Raw genomic sequence first — 22,617 nt, 5'->3', positions numbered from 1 at the left:
CCAACAATGCATTAAACTACGAGCAAAATTCCTATAAAGGTCTGACTTTCTGAAAGAAAACAGCTTCAAGAACCTCAACTTTCCATTCATCCAACAAATAATGAAAACGAAAACAAAAAATTTAATAAACCATATGCCTACACTTGGGATGATCAAATGGTTAAACATCCTCCAATCATCTAACATATGATCAAGAATTTCAAGAAACAAATTTACAACAGAGGAGAAAAACTTTGCTTGTGCCTCTTGCAGGTTTATTGTTCAATGAATACAACCAACAATGCATTAAACTACGAGCAAAATTCGTATAAAGGTCTAACTTTCAAAAATAAAACAACTTCAAGAACCTAAACTTTCCATTCATCCAACAAATAACGAAAAGGAAAAGGAAAATTTTAATAAACCATATTCCTACACTTGGGATGATCAAATGGTTAGGGTAGAGCGATGACAGGTGGGAAGGAGGGAAGTTACTCTCAAATGGAAACGCCAGGGAAGCTATTCTCAAATAAGAAAAAAAATTAAAAATAAATAATTATTAATAGTAAGGATTGAATATTAGAATATTAGCATTACAATATTAATGTCAAAAAGGAGATCGTTTTAGCAATATAGTTTGTGTGTCATATTACTTTATTTTTTCTTTCATAGTCTCTTTGTGATGTAATAAATATTTTTTTGTATGTCAATGTCATGATGCCTATGAATTGTGTTAATATTAATATAATTTTATAAAGAAAGAAAAGCAGTATTAGAGAAAGTTAAGATTTCTTTAAATGTTGTAGATGCATTGATGAAATCACTATATGTAAACAAGTGCTGCATGCAGCCGGTAGTCCCTGCCGTCAAGCACAAATGAAGCCCTTTTTTGATTTGTGCTTCAGTCTTATCATTGTGATTTGGATGAAGAAAGGCCACTTTGCCTGAACCCCATGTCAAATCGGGTTTTATTTCTAATAGAGTGATTTGGTCCCCTGACATTTCATTAGAGACATGTTTAAATGATACCTAAGGGAAGGATGCTCCAAGACAATCATTGCCCACCTCAGAAGCATGCCTATATAGTATATGCATACCCAACCATATCTAATATCCACGCATGGTTGAAGGAATTGTGTGACTGAAAGTTCAATTCACTACACAGATTTCTCAGGGGGTCAATGAAATGATCCAGTTATTCCAAACTCTTCTCTTCAGTAAATTGAAAGAAGAAAATAACTTGCTACAAGTGAAATTTAGAAGCAGGTCTGGTGCTGGATATTATCCTATGGAGTGAGGAATACATGCCATTACAGTGCAGAAAGTGGATTGAATTATGGGAAAAATGGATTTTCATAGGATTCTATTCCAAACTTACTGAAAAGGTTTGCTTCTGTATTCACACTTGCAGACTCATCATACTTTTGCATAATCAGATAAGAGTCAAAATCGTAGCCAAGAAAAGAACTATTGAGTACATACAAAAAATGATATAGAGAAGGCAATGTTGTAAAAAACTCCTTTTAAAAACATGTCGAAACAATAGTGAACATTGCATTAAAAAAAATCAAAGGAGCTGTCATATACATATAAACTTTACAATCAATATAGAAGTAAAATGGTCGAAAAACCTCTTGGATAATAAGTATACATGTCAACTGTCTAGATATTCAATTATACACTGAGAATAACAGAGATTTTGCATAACTGAGTGTAAAGAAATCGCTTCGAGACGCAATCCAATACTATCAATCGACTTGAAGCGTCATAGGTCCTGACATAAAACAACAATGAGATATCATGGAAATTTGCAAGTCTGAACAACCCTCGAATAAGTTATTAAACTCTAAATTGCTGGGACTACTGAAAACAGGTCAAAAGTAGCACCTGGAGGAAACAAGCACTTTGTATAAGCATGAGAAGCCCTTGAGAATATTAGAAAACTCGCCTAAGAACCAGTCAGGAAATTTACCTGCAGAAAAATATTCACCACACTGGTGGAATCAATTAGTTTGTTCTAGGCATGCAACTAAAAAAACATTTGCTAGAGTTAATTTTGTAAATGAAAAGCCCCGCTTACTTATGTCAGACCTCCCGTCACTGTGTTGGTCTGCATGTAGCAAAGGGTGTCAATGTACTGCAGTCACCCTCAACACAACCACCGAAGACTTTAACTGAAAAGAAGGTAGTGTGTCCGCTCATGGAGAGGCAAAGACCATACCTGGAATTAACAACAGAACTTGATGCCTACCGGGTTATCGGATTCCGAACGTAGGTCCCCGGGGTGGTTCAATTAGTCTCATCCCAGACCGTCGACAAGGTATGGAGCTTTTCTTCTTAGCGATTGCCCTTTGCGACGAACAAAAAGCAGTAGCTTCTAATCCTCCTCACCTACGCGGAACATCCTAGGCTGCCATGGATGGAACCTCGGCTACCACATAATGGGCAGGAACAATCGGATCAGTCCCAGTATCAACGGTTTTGCAGGGAAGAATACATAATACCAGACATTCAGCTCCAAATATTTCCCGTTCCCTGTTTTTCCCTTCAAATTGTTTAGGTCTGTGACCTATAGACAAGCACAAGGCATTTTATTAGTGTTGTAGCATTTCACAATTGAGAGTGATTTTGTTCATATCTAGATATGATCCAAAGGTACATGCACTGTGGCTCTAACTTAATTACGGTACTCTCTTAAACAAACAGGCACTTCTAAACAGCAGTGGTTTCACTGCAAAATCCACATAATTTATGCCATTTTTGTGCATCATGGCAGATGTTGGACAGTTCGCCTTCCACACAGACACCCCAATAAGTAGCGTAAAACATAAGCCTAGCAAAGAGTATTATAAGATTTTTGCCGAGGCAAACAAAAACGTATCAAATTAGAAAGATGCAACAAACATGACCAAACAAAGTATGGATAACGAAAAAATGTTAAGGCCTAGTTCTTTGGAAACAAACCTGAAGAATCAAAAATAAAAAGTACTAATCAACATAGCTTGCTTACCTTCGTAGGATGGATATCATCAAAAACGTGAGCTTGCCCAGCATAATATTGTCAACTGGTGACTAGCTGATGTTACACATTTTGGGCTGAAAAAATGAAACAAGCAGTCAAGATGCAGCCACAGTTAAATATATTGTCAAGCTTAACTTCTGTAGAGAAAATCTCCAATGTTTACCATCCCCCTATATGCACATTAAGTTGTCTAAATTACCAGTATGCACTTACATAGCTGGAATGCTGGATTCTTGAACACCATTCCCAGGCAAGAATTTTGAACTACCGGCAGAAAGACTTTGCCCACTTGTGTTTCTGGCAGATGGTGCACTTGGACCATTGTTCATGAGGTTTGCCAAACTGGAACCTTTAAGACCTGTTCAAGAACCTTCATCTGCTGGGGTCTGCGAAACGAAAGCAGGCACTACCGTATTTTCCCTGGACAAATTTGCAGAGGTCTTGTTCTGATAGCTTCCAAGATGAGTGAGACGTGAAGGACTATATACAACTGATCCTGAATTCATAAAGGCAGAGCGTTCCCATTTCTTTGAAGCCATAAAATCAGCATTTGCACCCATTGATGGCCTCTTTGATGTTTGGCATGTGGCTGTTGGCCTTGGTGGCTGCATGCCCAGATGAACATCATCATCATGGTGCCTTCCTCTTCTGTCATCTTTGGACTCAAACCTTGACATCTAGCAGGGATTTTCAAATAACGAACAATAAAGGAAACAGAAAGCAATCTAGAAGGAATTGCACAAGTCACAGAAAATAGAAAAAGGTGGATGGTGGTGGTATTTTCTTTTTCCTTCTTTTTTTTCATCATATTATTTAAGTGAGTTAACTATTCTAACAAAACAGTGCAAGACTTACACTTGGGCCTTGTTCCTTTAAAACGGGGCGGATGACATAAAGAATGGAACCCTGTTAGTTAACCAATGCCGCATTTATAAAATAACCATGTTGCAGTATATTTATTCATAACAATACCAGTGTTGTGATTTAGTGGTTGAGATTTAGTGGGCTATTGGTCCATGTAAACAGCCCAGGTCCAAACATCAGCAGGTGTAGAGCCTTTGTGTTTAAATGTTAGGGGAGTTGTTAAATAAGTATAAGTATTAATATTGTGACTGCAATTTTTTTTGAAAAGCACCTTAGTCAAGAATGTGATGTACAATGTTGTATACTTGAATAACCAAAAATAAAAAAATGAATCGCACAAAATATGTTGTTAAATAAATAACAAAAATTAAAGAATCAGCCGCACAAAATATGTTGTTAAATAAATAATAAAAAATCAAGCACACAAAATATGTTGTTAAAGCAACCAGGCAGAGAAAATTATAATGTAGGATGTAATTTAATTGTACACTTCAATAACCAAAAATAAAAATCAATCCACAGCATATTTTACTGTATGAATAAAATTAAAATCCAATAAAAGTAATGCCACAAAAATGCTCACATCCATAGACTGAAGCTTAATGTTCTACATACAGATCAAACTGATTCAAAGTGTTTGCATTTTCCATGGTTCTAAAAAGCGTTCTACATACAGATCAAACTGATTCAAAGTGTTTGCATTTTCCATGGTTTTAAAAAGCATAAATTTTCATTGAAACGGGGTAGCTGCAATTTTAACTTAACTAATATTTGTAAATTGCAATGTGGATAGCTTAAAAAGAAAAATGGGTGCGCATTGTTCGGACAGATCGAGGTTGCCTCCGACCGAGCTCTTAAGTGGCTTATCGCCGTACGAAATGTTGAGCAGAGATTTCTGAACGTGCACGTACATAAAGAAATAAAGGAACAAAGATCTTCGTTGGTGGAAGTAACTTTCTAATTCAAATGATGAGGTTAAATATCAAACTTGAACTGCTGGTAAGTCTCACCTAATTGTGTAGAAATCGTTTTCAAAACCATTGACAATGGTGTGAGGACATCTGCCGTTGCTGATACAGCAATACACCTTGTAATTTACGTGATATATACATGGTTTAACAAAATAAAATTGCACCATGTAATGTGATTTATGCACGACATCTGCCTCTGCTGATACAGCAATACACCATGTAATTTACGTGATATATATATATATATATATATAAATATACATATGGTTTAACAAATAAAATTGCACCATTTAATGTAATTCATGCTTTAACAAATAAAATTGTTGACTGACTGTTTAAAAGAAAGAAAGTTCAAAAAATCCATCCATTAGAAACAAACAATGCAAACATATCCGTGGCCACTCATCTTTATGGTCAAAAACTTAAACTTAATGTTCAGCTCACCATTATACAAACTCAAAACGACCATCCATCGTTCGTTCTATCGATCACAATAACCAAACAGAGACACAGAGTCTCATATGACGACGATGGGTGAGAAAACGTACCACTTATAATCGAAATACATATAACCGGAGAGCTAAAGATTGAACGGCATTGCATGATAGTGCCTGCTCATGCAATCGAAATACATAATGGGAGACGGCATCGACGCATATATAGTGCCTAGTAATACTGCCCTGCTGCAACCGAAATACATAATGTGAGACGGCATCGACGCATATATAGTGCCTAGTAATACTGACAAACAGAAACAGAACAGGAGGTACTGCAATTAGCAGGTAGACAGGGGGGAGGATTTAATTAGCTAGTGAAAGCTGGCACCTGTATGATGGGAACAGAACGAAGAGGATGAGCCATTTCGCAGGACAGCTTGAGAACCTCGGACAAATCAACTGGATGTTCAGCATGAGGTAGCCATTGAAAATGATGGAGCAGCTTAGCCACCCAGAGGTTAACAGTGGCAAGGCCCAGAGCCTTCCCCGGGCACACACGACGGCCAGCACCAAAAGGCGCAAGCCTCAGATCATTACCCCTTACATCCACTTCTTCCCCGCCTTCCGACATCACAAACCTCTCTGGACGGAACTCATGAGGTGATTCCCAAATGCTGGGGTCGTGAGTAATCGACCACATATTCACCATGGCAGTCGTGCCCGCCGGCAAACACATTCCATCGCCCATGTTCACATCTTCAGTGGAGAGACGTGCCCATGATAGGAGCGGTCCAGGCGGATGCATTCGCAGCGCCTCCTTTACCACAGCCTGCACGTAGGGCTGGCCTAAGTAACAGTTAATAGGATATGAAATTCCATGATAAATATATACCACTGTAATAATAACAATTGTGAACAGATTATAAAAGCTAATAACCACAAGCCAATGAAAGCCATGAAGCATAACAACAAAAGGGTCTTTTGTACTATAATGCGGGAGATGCCATCGAATCAACCTGAAAATACCAAACGTAAAAGGTAATCTTAGTACTGGAGTGGTCTTTAGTACTAAACTAAAGTGAGGAGGATACCATAGAATCAACCTGGAAAACACCAAAGGCAAGGTAATCTTAGTAGTGTAGTGGCCTTTGGTACTAAAGTGAGAAAATACCATAGAATCAACCTGGAAACACCAAAGGTGATGTTAGTATTGGAGTGAAAGAAGATCAATTGCATCAACTTGGGGTCACAAAAGGTGATGTTAGTACTGCGCTACAGAGTTGCTACGGCATCAACAAAGGGGACTTACACCACAAAGACAGTTTCTAAAGGGGACTTACACCACAAAGACAGTTTCTAGATTGGCAAAGTTTCTATTACAGGTAAAATAAACAAAAGCTCTAACTCTGTTCCTAGCCATTAGTAGCGCTGAGAGATAAGGGTTTCCGCTACCTTAATTCCACGCGAACTCTATGAAGTGTCCTGCAAGGACTCTCTAAGGCTCGAAGTGGAAGTTTCCCTCTTCTTCCCTCCTGCTACCGCTCTGTGCTGTCCAAAGCACCCATGCCGCCATGTATGCCTTCCCACTTTCCACACGACATCCTCTCTGCGAAATACACCATCATTTTACATTCTTTAATCAGATAAAAACAAGAAACCAAAAGAAAACCTCTCGCTAAGATGAGAAGTAAAGATTAACCTGATCCTGGATCTGAAGAACAAGGAGCAGCTGCTGCTACTGCTAAACCGAGATGCCCTGAGAGAAGCCTGCTGCCCGCTGAGGAGGATCCATGGTCGATTCCGTCTACGACGCCTGTGCTCCTGGAGGCCTCCTCATGTCTAGCTGTAGCAGTAGCACCCCATGATTCGCTGCTGAGGAAGCTCATGCCAAGAAAGTCATGGAACACGGGCTTCCCTTCACCCACCATGATGACATTACGCGGAACATCCTAGGCTGCCATGGATGGAACCTCGGCTACCACATGATGGACAGGAACAATCGGATCAGTCCTAGTATCAACGGCTTGCAAGGGAAAGAATACATCATACCAGACATTCAGCTCCAAATATTTACCGTTCCCTGTTTTTCCCTTCAAACTGTTTACCGGAAAATTGATAGCCCGAGCGAGGGACATCTGGCACTTGCTGCATGCAAGGCGCTCATGCAGGGCACGTAGAACAACATGCACACCCACCCTGAACATAAAACTTACGGTAAAATATTTTGTCACCGCTGAACTAACATTGGGGCACGTGAAGCCAGCGATAAGACCTCCAATTCACAATTTTGGTTATAAATTTCTAACACAGATATTTGCAGAGATAAACTTTGGTTAAATTTTGATAGTGCACAAATTTTTTTGGTCAAAAGACAGATTAATGTATAGTCAACAATGGATCGATCACTATTAGTCCCAGGCATGGACTAATAAATGTAAGTTGTGTTATGGGTCTATGGACCTTATGACATGTAGAAATTAGCTTGTTGTTAATTTATTCTCTTTTATACTCTAACAATATATATTACAAGTGAGAGAATGTTGAGATAAACATATCACACATTTAAGATGTTATAGTAAAATAAGAAATAATAATTGAATATAGAAGAAAATAATTATTGAATAATAATGAAATAAATGCAAATTAATTATAAATAACTAATGTTAAATAATAATAATTAATTATTAATTAAAAAATAAAATATTTAATATTAATAATAATTTAAATAATTACATCTATATTAAGTAAACCATTCAACTAAAATAAATTCATTATATCAAAAAATTAAATCTTTTTAAACTGATCTAAAATTAAATTTATCAAACACCACAAAAAAAAATCAAATCTAAAAAAATACAAACATCCTTTTAAATTCCAAATTTAAAGAAAAATGTGTAGAAATACACAACACACCCATGCTAATGTTCCCAAGTTGATTGAATATGGCTACTTTACTCTAAAAGAAGAGTTCCTTCAGCGAGTTCTCTTTCCTTCCACGTGTCATATGAGCTCTTCTGGTTCCTTCCAACTCTCCTCACCACGCTGACTATGCGTCATTGGTAACTCGACTCTTCTTCTAGAACGAGGCTCCACATGTTCCTTCTCTAAGTAGTTGCGTTATCCGAAGTCCAGGCAACTCAATCCGAGGTATAGGCAACTCAAGACAAACGTACTACTAGCAACCAACAAAGAAAATTGATATTTTGCTTGGATCTCCAAGATTTAGATGGAATTGTGAATCTATCATGCTTCGGTAAGTATCTCCTAACGAATTTAAGTATCCCCTAACTAATTTATCAAGAGGTCCACCCATAACGAATTTATTGAGAGGTCCACCCACGATGGAATGATAAGGATCCATTATAAGCCATTTGTGAGTCCATTGACTTAGCCTATTCTCAAATTGGTTGAGCCGAGATTCTAAGCCATTTGTGAGTCCATTGAGTTAGTCTATTCTCAAATTTGTTAAGCTGAAAGGCTTTCATTCTACAACTTAGTGCATTGTCAAATTTGTTAAGCCGAAAAGCTTTCATTCTATAACTCATTTCATTCTTTACAACTCATTTCATTCTACAGTTCAGTATGTGACTGTCCTTCCATCATCAAAGTTGGAATTTTGTTCATATCCACTAAAAAAAATATAAAAATAAATAAATAATTATACAAAATATTTAAATAATATTTGCTCATATCAAAGTTGAAATTTTACTCATATCCATATTATATATATATAATGTTTACTCATATCTACCAAAATACAAGTAAAAATAAAAATCTAAAAAAAATAACTATACCAAACATTTAAATAATACTTATTTATTCAAAAAATGCACTTGAAAAAATAGATTTCTCTCTGCTCATATTAGATTCGTATTTAAGATTGATTATTCTGATCAATAATCCAATTTCAATTCCAATCTCTTATACAATAATTGCTTGGTTTAAATCTGAAACCTAAAATACTAGCACCAGTGTTGATGTTTAAAATACTAGAAATATCCTCTGAAACGTAATGCAGTTATAGGAGGAGATTTTGTTCAACAAATTGGATTTGAATCTAATAATAAAAATATTGAATGAAGATGAACAAAACATTTTGTAATACCTATTTGACACCTGTTTGACACTGATACATTTTTAAATGATTCTTTAAAAAGAGTTATTGTAACCCGTTAAAGCACAACCATGCACAGCCATGTTAAGGGTTCGAATCTGATGTAGGTGTTGAAATTTTGTTGTAAACCATTTAAAAGTTCAATTATGTTGTTGGTGAAGTGTTGGAATCCCGTCGCAATAATTATTTGTTCACTCGAAGAAACAATCGTGAAATAATTGGAACTCCTGAAAATATAAAAAGAAATAAATAAAATATAAAAAAACATCAGTAGAGCCAGGGCGTTTTTGTTTACTCGGTAGCTTAGTACATTTAAAGTTTGGGTTTCTACTTGAGAGTATTACTAAAGAAATGGCAGTGGAATCAAAGTCACACCAACAGCAGGAATTTTACTTTGTTGCATGCCCATTTTTGGAATACAATACATTAAAACTACACTAACAAAAAGATAGAAGATTTGAATTTCAAGAAACAAATTTGCATGAGAGAAGAGAAAAACTTTGCTTGTGCCTCCCATAGGTTTATTGTTTAATGAAGACATCTAATAATACATTAATATTAAAAGCTCGACTTTCTAAAAGAAAATTGCTTCAAAAATCTTAAGTTTCCATTCCTCCAATAAATAACAAAAATGAAAAGGAAAGTTTTAATAAACCATATGCTTACATTTTGAGGCCATTATTTCCAACTACTTTTAGCTTTCTTTCTAACTACTTTCATTTGAGATAATTAAATAGCTAAACATCCTCCAATTGTCTAACATATAATCTAAAGAGGGAAAGTAATAACACCTCGACAAGAGAGAAGTTCTTTTTGAAATAGAACGTCTTAATTATATCTTTATTTTTACTTATTACTTTCTTTAAAATTTAAGTACATTAACATATAAGTTTAAATACTTTTGTGATATTAAATATTTACGATAATTATATCTTTATTTCTATTTAGGGATTTCCTTAAAATTTAATTTGATATTAAGATATAAATTTAAACATGATATTAAAAACTTTAAATAATTATATTTGTATAGTTTTTCTTAAAATTTAATACATTTAATATTTAATTAAGGAAAATTAAGGAAAAAAACAGACCGTTTTAATTTATTGAATCTTTTAATTAAATTAAAATTGACCACAACTAAAGCAAGACCTAGACTAGCTTAATTTTGAATTAAACATTTTATTTTACTTTATTTTTTCTACATGTATATACTTTCTCTTATGGTATTGACCAATAGAATGACCCCACCTATCAAATTGCCTTCCACATTCTTCATCATCACTCTAATGCAATGTTATTTCACGTCGTTATTTTTAAATTTTTAAACTAGCATTTGCACCAGATGTTGCAAAGAAAACCTCGTAAGGCAATAGAAAAGGAACTAGTAGCTTGAAGTGTCTTGTAAAATCGATGCAATTTCTACACATCATTATAATGTTTCAAAATTATATATTTACAATGTCCAAGATCATTCAATCAACATGTATTACCACGACAAAGAACAATACAAAGACCTAGCAAATGGGCTTGTGATCACCCTATGAGGACAGAAATGAGAATGTTGAAGGTACTTTCCTTGGAAACAACTTTTGAATGGTGCTAGATAATATCTACAATAAACATATGATAGATATTGTATAAAAATCAATATTGGAAACAAGTTACAACTCTAATCAAAATCAATGTATCTATCTATCTATGTTTCTTTTATATAAAGACTAAAGTCTTGATAAGTCAAGTTGATTGTTAGGCATGGATATCTTAATCTTGCAAAAAAGTTTGTATAAAATACCATAAATGTTGTAAGCCAGTGTTGAGGGAGGGGGGCAGGTGGCAAGAGGCACGAAAAATCTGATGGCTTCTTCAATGTCCCAAGCATTCTTGCAGCGAGCTGCATTGTGATGATCTCCATTATCCAATGATGTCCATGTGATTTGAGTACAAGAAAGTTAGAAGTGACCATCTTGACTACTGTGATAGCAGTAAGAATCCTCCAAACAAGTATCCCACTAAAACCAATTACACATTTGTTCCATCATAAAGAAATATATACATAATAACATATATTAAACAAGAGGGCATGGGTCCAAGCGTCACACCATACATAAATAGGAAGAAGAGTACCAAAGTACATTCAAGTAGCCTGAAAATTTTCACCACGGATCTTGGTCCATTGCCTTCTCTAGAAGGTATGATCTTGAAAGGTCTTATTCGTCTCTAATACATAACCAAAATCCACGCACTAGAGTTAGAAATAAGAACATGGTCACAATTCCCCCTCAACAGCAGCGTTGATATTTTTCCCAATTCCTTCCTCTCCTATGCCCAAATGAGGATGGGGATGTTGCTGCCCTAGCAGTGTTAAACTTGGGTATGACGTGCAGATCTGTTATGAAACCAACTCACAAAAATATAGAAAAGATAGATCCACGCCTTAGAAATAAGCCTCTTCGAGGGGGAAACCTCTGTTACATTACACAAATGAACAATTCTTAGATGAATCAAATGACAAAACCTCCTTTCTATATATAGGAGTCTACGGGGTCACAATATAACCAAGCCGACCTAACAATAATAATAGAAAGGCACAATAATAACAATATGGGGACAATAGGGGCACAATAATAACAATAAGAGATACAACGACAATAGTAATGGGGGGATCACTAATATTATAGGGACCTAACATTCCCCTATCCTTTAAAAAAGTGTTGTCCTCAACACTTGAGTAGTTCTGCATGCTTCTATATAAAATTATCATCCTCCCATGTGAAATCTTCAACAGGTAAGTTCTTCTACTTCATGAGATACTTTGAAATTGATCTATTTCGTAGCTGTCAAGTTCTTGTTTCTTTGACTGCTTCAAGTTCCAATATGATTTTTCCTTCCTCATCAAGTTCTGGCAATATTGTATGAACTGGAAGCTTGTCACCTATAACCTTCTTTAAGCATGAAACATGGAAAACTGGGTGCACTCAAGAAGCTGCAAGAAGCTCCAATTTGTATGCCATAGTACTTATCTTTTGCAACACCTTGTACGGACCATAATACTTTGGTGATAATTTGTTATCCTTCATAGCTTTCTTGAGGGACATTTGTTTATATGGTTGTAGCCATAGGAATACCCAGTCACCTACATCAAAACTTCTTTCGTTGCGATGTTGATATGCCTGTTGTTTCATTCTATTTTGTGCCAAGGTGAGGTTATCCTTTAAGAGTTGGAGAACTTGTTGTCGATGCTCGATGTGATCTTCCACTGCTTGAACCTTAGAATTTTCTCTTAAATATGATGTGATGGATGGTGGATGATATCCATAAAGTGCCATAAATGGGGTCATTTTTGTTGCAGTATGGAAGGAAGTGTTATACCACCATTCAGCCAGAGGCAACCATTTGACCCATTGTGTCTGTTTATCAGATACAAAGCAACGAAGATATCCTTCCAAACATTTGTTTACTATCTCAGTTTGCCCTTCAGATTGAGGATGATAAGATGAGCTATGAGCTAACTTAGTACCAAGACAAGAAAATAATTGTGTCCAAAAATTTCGAGTGAAAATGGGATCTCTGTCACTTACAATAATCTTTAGGTTTCCATGTAGCTTTCGAATTGTCTCCATAAATGCAATAGAAATGGTACTCACTTTAAATGGATGAGACAATGCACAAAAGTGTACATACTTGGTAAATCTTTCCACTACCACCATGATAACACTCTTTCCTTCGGACTTGGGTAAACTTGTGATAAAATCCATTGAAATCTCCTCCCAACGTTGGCTTGGAATGGATAAGGTTGTAATAGTCCCGGAGTCTTAATTGTTTCCACTTATTTTGTTGGAAAACCACACATTTCGCCACAAACTTTTGAATATTTGATTTAAGGCCATCCCAAAAAAATCCTTCTTAACCCCGTGGTAGGTTTTTAGAAATAATGAGTTCCCTCCTAAGGGAGAGGTGTGTAATTCCCTAAAAATCTTTTGTTTGAGTTGGGAATTCTTACATAGGTATACCCGATCCTTGTACCATAACGAATCATTTTTCCAGATAAATGTATCAAATGTACTGGGATCTTGTTGTATCTTTTGAATGAGTTCCCACACTTCCTCGTCATTCTTCCATTCATCCCTTGCTTCGTTTATCCAATCTAGTTGGATAATAGAAATGGCGCAAAGAAATGCTTCCACATCCTCCTCCTTTCTTGAGAGAGCATCTGCCACAACATTTTTCTTCCTTCTTTTGTAGATGATTTCAAAGTCATAACCCAACATCTTTGCGACCCATTTTTGCTACTCTTCCAAAGATAATATTTGTTCTAAAAAGTATTTAAGACTATCATGATCTATTTTTACCTTGAAGTGTCTTCCCATTATGTAGGGCCATCATTTCTTAAGTCCATGCAGTATTGCCAACATTTCCTTCTCATAAATAGCTTTATGTAAATACTTTCCTTTGATTCGACGACTTTCGAAAGCAATGGGTCTTTCTTCTTGCATTAAAACAACACCGATTCCATTTCCTGAGGCATCGCATTCCAAAATAAAGGTTTTTGTGAAATCCGGTGTAGCTAAGACTGGTGCTTGGCACATTGCCTCTTTAAGATGTTCAAAGGCATTCTTTTCTTCTGGAGTCCATGAAAATGCATCTTTCTTCAATAATTTTGTTAGAGGTGTTGTTATTCTCCCATAATTCTTAACAAACTTGCGATAATACCCTGTCAAGCCAAGAAATCCTTGTGGACGCTTTATGGATGTGGGGATTTTCCATTCCTTAATGGTTTTAATTTTGCTAGGGTCTACCTTAACACCTTCATGAGATACAATATGACCCAGAAATTCCACCTCTTGTACTCCAAAGAAACATTTGGAGATTTTTACATATAATTATTTCTCCTTCAATAGTTTGAGCACCATGTCAACACGTTGGACATGATCCTTCCAAGACTTGTTGTAGATTAGTATATCATCAAAAAATACTAACACCAATTTTCTAAGGAAGGCTTTGAAAATGGAATTCATCAAACCTTGAAATGTAGAAGGTGCATTAGTAAGGCCAAAAGGCATGACAAAAAATTCATAATGACCCTCATGAGTTCTAAATGTTGTTTTTGGAATGTCGTCAATCTTCATTCTGATTTGATGATATCCTGAACGAAGATCGAACTTGGTGAAGTAAATTGATCCATGCAATTCATCAAATAATTCATTAATGACAGGAATGGGAAATTTATCTTTAATAGTGAGCTTGTTGAGCTCCCTATAATCTAGACACATGCGCCATGATCCATCCTTATTATGAACTAATACTACTGGAGCAGAGAAAGAACTTTGACTAGGTTGAATTATACCAGCCTCTAGCATTTCTGCAACCATATGTTTGATTTCACTCTTTTGGGCATAGGGATATATGTACGGCCTGATGTTTGGAGGAACACTTCCTGGAATCAAATGAATAGCATGATCATGATCACGAATAGGTGGGAGACCTTTGGGAGTCTCAAATACCCTGGAATGATTGTCCAAGACTTTTTGGAGATGTGGAGAAATAGATGATTTCGATGTGGGAACCTCTAGCGAAAATAATTGTGCAATTACACCTCATTGTTCCTTCTTTAGAATCTTTTTTCATACCGTTCGAGTTGATTATCTTTCCCAGCTTCCCTACAATACTCTTTAATTCAACTCCCTTTCCTTCCGCAGAAAATTTCATGAAAAGTTCTTGAAAATTAAAAGCTATTGTACCCAAGGATTGTAGCCATTGGACTCCTAGTACAACATCAACGCCACCCATTGGAAAGGAAAGCAATGGGCTATTCAATAAATATTCTCCCATGGATAACTTGATATTATGGCATTTTCCAAAGCAATTTATGGTTCCTCCAATTGCAACCATCACTTGACACTCTAGTGCTCGATATAGGAAGCAATTCAATTCCTTTGCTATCTTACAATGAATAAAATTATGGGTACTTCCCGAATCAATCAACGCTATTACCTTTTTCTTCTTGATATGTCCTTCTATCTTGATAGTTTGAGGAGTGGTAATTCCAGTCAATGCATTACAAGATATGGTCGGATTCATTTCTTCTTTATCTAGGGTTTGTTCCTGGAGTATATGCTCTTATTTTGACATTTCTTGTTCCTTTTCTTCCTCCTCTTCACAATCTATGTAGAATAATTTCTTCTCGGCACACTTATGACCTTTAGTGCATTTGCTATCACAACTGTAACAAAGCCCTTTTGCTCTTTTTTCTTCCAATTTTTGGGGTGTCAACCTTGTAGGTTGTGGAAGGTTAGGGGCAGCAACACTTCTATTTTTATAGTTGTGAGTGGTAGGCTTCCTAATTACCATAATTTTTCTTTACATTTTTCCTTGTTAACTTCTCCAATCAATCAAGTTCCCAAAGGCGAACCTCATGTTGGATATTATCCTTTAAAGTCCCTATGAACACATCAATCATATGCTCCTCTAGAATACCTTTTACCCTTATGTTCAATTTTTGGAAGTCCTAAATGTGCTCCATCATTGAACCCTTTTGTTTGAGATTTATCAATTGGATAAAAAAGGTGTTGCTTTTTGTATCCTCATAATGTGCTATCATTTCTTTCGTAAAAATTGCCAAAGTGGCAATTTGTTTACGAGAGCAAAGCCATCGATACCATACAAAACTGATTTCATTCCAAATATAATGTTGCAATACGTACCTTTTGTATGTTTTGCACACTATGGAGATCGAAAAATTGCTCCATCTATAGTATCCATGTTCCAGGATCCTTTCCATCAAACTTCCTCATATCGATTTTTGGAACATGGCGAGTATTCAATCCAACATTAGAGTCTATGAAATCATGATTAACATTTATTTTGTTCTCAACATGTGTTTCCTTTACTACTCTTTCACCATTAGTGACCATTTCTTGTAGCAACTTATTCAAATTTATCTTCAATTCTTCTATCTTATCATCCATGCCATTCATCTTAGCGTCCACGTCGTCCATCTTAGTTTCCACGTCGTCCATCTTAGCTTCCAATTCATTCATCTTATCTTCTATGCCTCTCTTTAAACCATCCATCTTAGCTTCTACGTCTTTCTTTAAACCATCCATCTTATTTTCTGTTACCTTTTGTGCGAGTGAAATTTTTTGCACTTGGTTTTGTAATATTGATATATCATGTTGCATTTCTTCCTCTTCTTCATGAGTCATGCTAGAGCTTTCAGGTTTCTTACTAGGTGTTTCCATTTTCTTTCTTTAGGGCATCAATTTTCGATAATAATGCTTCACTATGCCCTTTGAATTCCTTCAAACTAATTTTTCAAATCAAGTTTATGCAAAAATTTAAAAAATACACACCTTTTTTCACTTGTAGGAGCTCAATATTGAATTTGATGTACCTCTGTAATTTTGGATATTCCAATTCTGAAATCACGACTTACAGTAGCCCTTTGCGTCCTCTTTCCAATGCCACTAGCTTGATCAAAATTGGATTCTCCAAGAAAGATTTATGCACAATCTCCCAAGATGACCTGATTATATACCTTTTCAGAAGAGCACACTTGTATGAAGTGCCACGTGTCACTGTTTCAACCTTAGTACCTACAACCGATACACAGAAAACTACAGGCCATCCTCTTTCTGAAACTTCTTATGAAATTTCAATCTGATGCTCAAAACAAAATTTATGACGATTTTCCCATGGTGACCCGTTTGGAATGTAATTTGGGGGTCTGCAAAAACCTTAAATTCATCAGACTATATCTCCGAAATATAGCGAGACAGGATCTGAAATTCAGAGCTGAGGTTCAGACCAATTTCTTCTCAAATGGGTTTTTGTTTTTAGCTTCTGAAACTTCTTAGTGAAAGAGTTATAGCGAATATCCCACGACGACCTGTTTTAGTTTAAATTCTGGAGCTTGCAAAAAACTTAAATTCCTCAGATCATATCTCCGAAAATATAACGAGACAAGCTATGAAATTCGGACCCAAGGTTTAGCAAGATTTCTACTCAAATGGTTTTTTTCTGCTTTTGAAACGTCGCAGAAAAATAGTTATAGTGAAAATGCCATGATGACCTATTTGGAGAACCGAAACCCTAGAATCCAAAGCTCTGATACCAAATGTTATGAAACCAGCTCACAAAAAGATAGAAAAGATAGATCAACGCCTTATAAATAAGCCTCTTCGAGGGGGCAACCTCCTTTACATTACACAAATGAACAATTCTTAGATAATTCAAATGACAAAACCTCCTTTCCATATATAGGAGTCTACGGGGTCACAATATAACCAAGCCAACCTAACAATAATATTAAAGGCACAAAAATAACAATAGAGGGATTATATGGGGCACAATAATAACAATATGGGGACAATAGGGGCACAATAATAACAATAAGGGATACAATGATAATAGTAATTATAGGGACCTAACAAGATCATCATATGCTTTTCACTTTTGTGGATCAGACATAGTATCATAAGCCTGATTTATCTCATAAAAAATGTCAGTGGTTGTCAGGCCAGGTTAGCTCAAAAATTAATGAGCGCAAGAAACAACTGAATGATTTTATTCATTAGACTATTGTTATTTATACATATACAAAACGGATCAGTTCATCTTCTAGATGACTGTCCAGCTTCACCTCATCCGTTTCGGATTAGGTGTCAACATTCCCCCCTTAATCTGAAGGGATGTTGGTGAGTCCAAGCATCGTTCTGAATCTTTCAAGCTTTTCTCTTCCAAGCGCTTTGGTGAAGATGTCTGCAATTTGCTCATTTGTGGAACAATGACGGAGATGGATTGTTTTGGCCTCAACATGATGTCGGATCAGATGATATTTAGTATTGATGTGCTTAGTACGATCATGGAACTTTGGATTCTTGGCCAACTTTATTGCAGATGTGTTATCAATCATGAGTGGAGTAGATTGTATTTGTTTTACTTGCAAATCTTCAAGAATTTTCCTGAGCCACACAATTTCTTTCGTTGCTTCAGCTGCTGCCACGTAATCTGCTTCTGTTGTGGAATCTGCTGGTACTGATTGTTTGCGTGATCTTCAGGAGACAGCTCCCGATCCAAGACTCATAGCATATCCTGAAGTAGATACCCTAGTTTCTTTGTCTCCATCGAAGTCTGAATCAGAGTATCCAATCAAGTTGAAGTCGTCCACCTGTGTATACTTGATTCCAAGGTCTTGAGTTCCCTTCAAGTACCTTAGAACTCTTTTTGCAGCAGACCAATGTCCCTCACAAGGCTTTTGCATAAACCTGGAGAGGATTCCAACAGTAAATGAAATGTCTGGTCTGGTAGTAGTGAGGTAGATGAGACTTCCTACAAGCTGTCTATACTTTGTTGCATCCTCAAATTCCTTTCCTTCAATAGATGTGAGCTTCAAGTTTTGTTCCATTGGAGTAGAAAGGGGATTGCACTCTGTCATGCCAAATCTGTTTAACAAATCTCCAATGTATTTCTTTTGAGAAAGAAATATGGACTTTGGATGTTGGGTTACTTCAATGCCAAGATAGTAATGAACATAGCCCAAATCAGTCATTTCAAAAATTTTCCTAATTCTTTCTTTATGGATGCAATATAGCTTTCATTGTTCCCTGTCATTAAAAGATCATCTACATATACCACAAGATATACAACTGTTTTGCCAACTTTCTTGACAAATAAAGTTGCATCATCAAGATCAAAATGTTTGAAGTTGAGTTTCAGAAGATGCTCAGTTAGTTTTTCATACCAGGCTCGTGGTGCTTGTTTGAGGCCATACAAGGACTTCACAAGTTTGCATACTTTGTTTTCATGTCCTTTCACAGCAAATCCTTCAGGCTGGGACATAAAAACATTCTCTTTTAGATCTCCATTCAAGAATGCAGTTTTTACATCCATTTGATGGACTTTCCAACCGTTCTGAGCAGCTAGTGCAAAGAGTGTCCGGATGGTGGCCCATTTTGCTGTGGGAGCAAAAGTTTCCTCATAATCGGCCCCTTCCTTCTGTGCAAAACCTTTTGCCACAAGCCTAGCTTTGTGCTTGTCAAGTGAGCCATCAGCTTTGTACTTGTTCTTGTAGACCCACTTGCAGCCAATTGGTTTGGTTCCAAATGGAGGATCAACCAGCTTCCAAGTGCCATTCTTTATGAGGGCATCATACTCCTTCTGCATCACTTCTTTCCATTCATCATGAGAAGCAGCTTCTTTGAAGGAAGTTGGTTCAAAATCTGTAGACAAGTTCAATTCACAATCATAAGTAACATCCATATCAACAGGTGAATTAGAGTTATCTACATCACCTCCATCTTGTCGGTTTGAATTTCTGGTTCCTGTTTTTCCAATTTCATCAGGATGAACACTTTCAAGTGTCTTTGTCAGCCACTTTGGGGGACCTTTCTGAGATGGTCCAGGCTTTCTGTTGATTGAGTTGGGTCTGAATCAAGATTGAGTCTCCCAATTCTATCAATTACATCACTTAAAGCATCATCCGTTGTTGGAGTGTCATGCAGGGGAGATTGTTCTTCAGAAGAAGATTCCACATGTTGATCTAGTATAGGAATCCCCCCTTCAAGATGTGGAATCTGATTATCAAACTCTTGAAATGATTTCGGTTTTGTGAATCTATCCAAGCGATCAAGTTGCCGCTCAACAACACTGTCAGATTTGGATGATTCAAGAAAAATGACATCTCTAGATAAAACAAACTTTTTATTTACTTCATCATAAAGGCGGTATGCTTTAGATGTGTTTGAATACCCCAGGAAGATACACTTACGACTTCTAGCACCAAGTTTGTTTCTATGTACCTTTGGTATTAAAGCATAACAGGTGGAACCAAATATCCTGAGATGTTTTACCGAAGGAACATGTCCATACCACAATTCATAAGGAGTCTTGTTTCTTATAGCACTAGATGGACATCTATTCTTTATATATGCAGCACATAGAACAGCATCAGCCCAAAACATTGTCTTTACATTTTTGAAGAAAAGCATGGATCGTACCATATTCAAAATTGTTCTGTTCATTCTTTCAGCTACACCATTCTGTTGCGGATTATAAGGCACAGTTGTTTGATGTTTAATCCCATGTTGGCGAAGATAGTGTTCAAATTCATTTGATGTATATTCTTTTCCATTATCAGTGCGAATAGACCCAATATGAGATTGTGCATCATTTTCAATCCATTTATGAAAATTCTTGAATGTTTGAAAAGCATCAGATTTGTTCTTCAAAAAATAAACCCAACACATTCTGGTGTAATCATCAATAAATGTCATGATATATTTATTTCCATTTGCAGAAGGAACAGGCATTGGACCACATAAATCTGAATGAATAAGTTCAAGCTTCCTATGTGCTCTTGAATGTGAATCATGAAAAGACTGTTTGCTATGCTTTCCTAGAATGCAAGCATCACATTGTTTATGTTTTCTAGGAATTGTAGGCAAACCAGCAACACCATTTTTCTTCAACAAGCGGAGACTATCATAGTTTAAATGTCCAAATCTAGCATGCCATAATAAACTTGATGGAAGTGCACCTTCTTCATGATGAGAAATATATGAGAAATGCTGTGCATGAGCAGAGCTTCCTTGCAGTTTAAGGAGTCTTTCTTCATCTATACCCCTCATGACAAGTGAGTGGTCATGTTATCAATGAAATTCTGTTACCAAAAAAAAATTTAGCCTAGCTTAAAGACAGGGTGTTTTCGCAGCGCATGAATCCTTTTAGCAGCTTCGCAGCACTACATGTTTAGGCGGTTTCGTAGCGCGCTACGAAATTGGGGATTGGCTTGAGCTTTCAGCAGAAGGTTCATATACCTAAATTGTGATGATAAGGTTCCTGCCCGAATGGTGCTTACTACTATTGACACTACAGTGTTTAGAGCCACACCAGAGCCTTTTTGGTCCATCACAAACAGTTGTTCAGTTGGCAGCTCGTTGGGAGCAAAATATTAGCCTGCTCTAACTCTGCATTTGCTTTACAGATGACTGATATAGGTGAAAATGTCGTGAATCTTATTAAGCACGTTGGTTCATTATTAATGCACATATTGAAGACATGAAAGTGAATTGTAAGGGAATATCTGCGCTAGTATGAAGGGAATTTTAATTGGTGTTAGTTAGTAACATGGATTTTGGAACTAGAGAGTAGATGTCAGAGTGGTATGTAATGATCTATCATTGCAAAACCTGTGTACTAGTGTTTTCTGGTTCGATATCTGTGGCCTGGCGCAGTTATCATTTTCAGTGATTGCGAGAAAATGCAGATATCAGCAATGGTAATGGCGATTCGTGGAGTGATCCCGTCAAAACTCAAGCATTCAGTGTTTGCATGTGTAGTGCTCTTGACATTATGCCATCTATGTCTGGCGGCACCGTCATCAGAATTGGTGCTCCTAAAGGTGGAACGCCGGATTGACTTGACATCACCCATTATACGGGTTGTTACATTCTTGAAGGTTGAAAATACTGGTTTGGGCACGACTTCAAGAGTTTTCTTGCCTTTCCTCCTGACCAGGTTGAAAATCTGGCGTATCTGAAAGCAGCTGCCCGTAAAGGAAAGGGTAAAAATAAGGTTTCTGTTTCACTTATAGTGAGCCCTTCTCAATCAGAGGACGCACCTGGTGGTATAGTTTTATTTTCAAGCTCTTTGGTGATGGCATTAAAAAGGGTGACACTGTAACTATAGAAGTGCTTTCAGTCTTTACACATTCAGTGAAGAAGATCCCTTAGGCACAAATTCAGCTTGTTCTTTATCGTGACAGTGCCTACTTTCTTTCTCCTTATCTAGTTAAAGTGCAAACTACAGCCATCAAGACCAAATGCTAGAGGCGCATCATCTTTTAAGAGTCTAGTGGCAAGACTGCCACCTCAAGCACATTCGGTTTATTACCGAGATGAAATTGGGAATATTTCTACTTCACATCTGAACGCCGACTTTAGAAAAAACAGAACTGGAAATTGAACCTCTACATTTTATGGTTGGAGGCTGTTGCAAGCATGATTGAAAAGGCTATAATGGCAAATCCTGCATATACAGAAACTTATAATAATCTAGGGATTTTGCACCGGGAGTAGCAGAGATAGTTGTGAATATGTCGGGGTTTCTCATTCCCGGTTTACTGCATTTGGGTATCCATAGATTCATTTGGGTAATGTGGGTGTTGTTCATACCCGGTTTTCTGCATTTGGGTGCTCCCAGGTTCAGCGAGATAATAAGTGGGTATATGTACCT

At 36.6% G+C, this 22,617-nt stretch overlaps 1 protein-coding gene and 1 pseudogene across 2 annotated transcripts in view; both read right to left on the bottom strand.

The window, feature by feature from the left end:
* LOC149209521 (uncharacterized) overlaps positions 1–7,395 on the bottom strand; it is a 45,768-nt pseudogene extending 38,373 nt beyond the window's left edge. The window contains exons 1-6 of the transcript XR_016253092.1: positions 6,973–7,395; positions 6,726–6,879; positions 3,215–3,678; positions 2,990–3,075; positions 2,684–2,771; positions 2,484–2,548 (exon numbers count right to left, since the gene is read on the bottom strand). The product of XR_016253092.1 is annotated as an uncharacterized LOC149209521 (transcript). The remainder of the gene's footprint in view (positions 1–2,483; positions 2,549–2,683; positions 2,772–2,989; positions 3,076–3,214; positions 3,679–6,725; positions 6,880–6,972) is intronic.
* LOC149209522 (cytochrome P450 78A4-like) lies at positions 5,244–6,457 on the bottom strand. Its single transcript, XM_089396389.1, has 3 exons — positions 6,365–6,457; positions 5,662–6,102; positions 5,244–5,519 (listed from the first exon to the last, which is right to left on the bottom strand). The coding sequence occupies exons 1-3, from the start codon at positions 6,365–6,367 to the stop codon at positions 5,388–5,390; spliced, it is 576 nt and encodes a 191-aa protein (XP_089252515.1). The 5' UTR covers positions 6,368–6,457; the 3' UTR covers positions 5,244–5,387.
* Positions 7,396–22,617: the final 15,222 nt, after the last annotated feature.

This window comes from Pinus tabuliformis, chromosome 1_2 (assembly GCF_031772625.1).
Source record: "Pinus tabuliformis cultivar Carrire ecotype Pingquan chromosome 1_2, CPIR1, whole genome shotgun sequence".
Lineage (NCBI taxonomy): Eukaryota > Viridiplantae > Streptophyta > Pinopsida > Pinales > Pinaceae > Pinus > Pinus tabuliformis.
The sequence above is the reverse complement of the archived record's forward strand: the minus strand, read 5'-3'. Positions and strand labels throughout refer to the sequence as shown.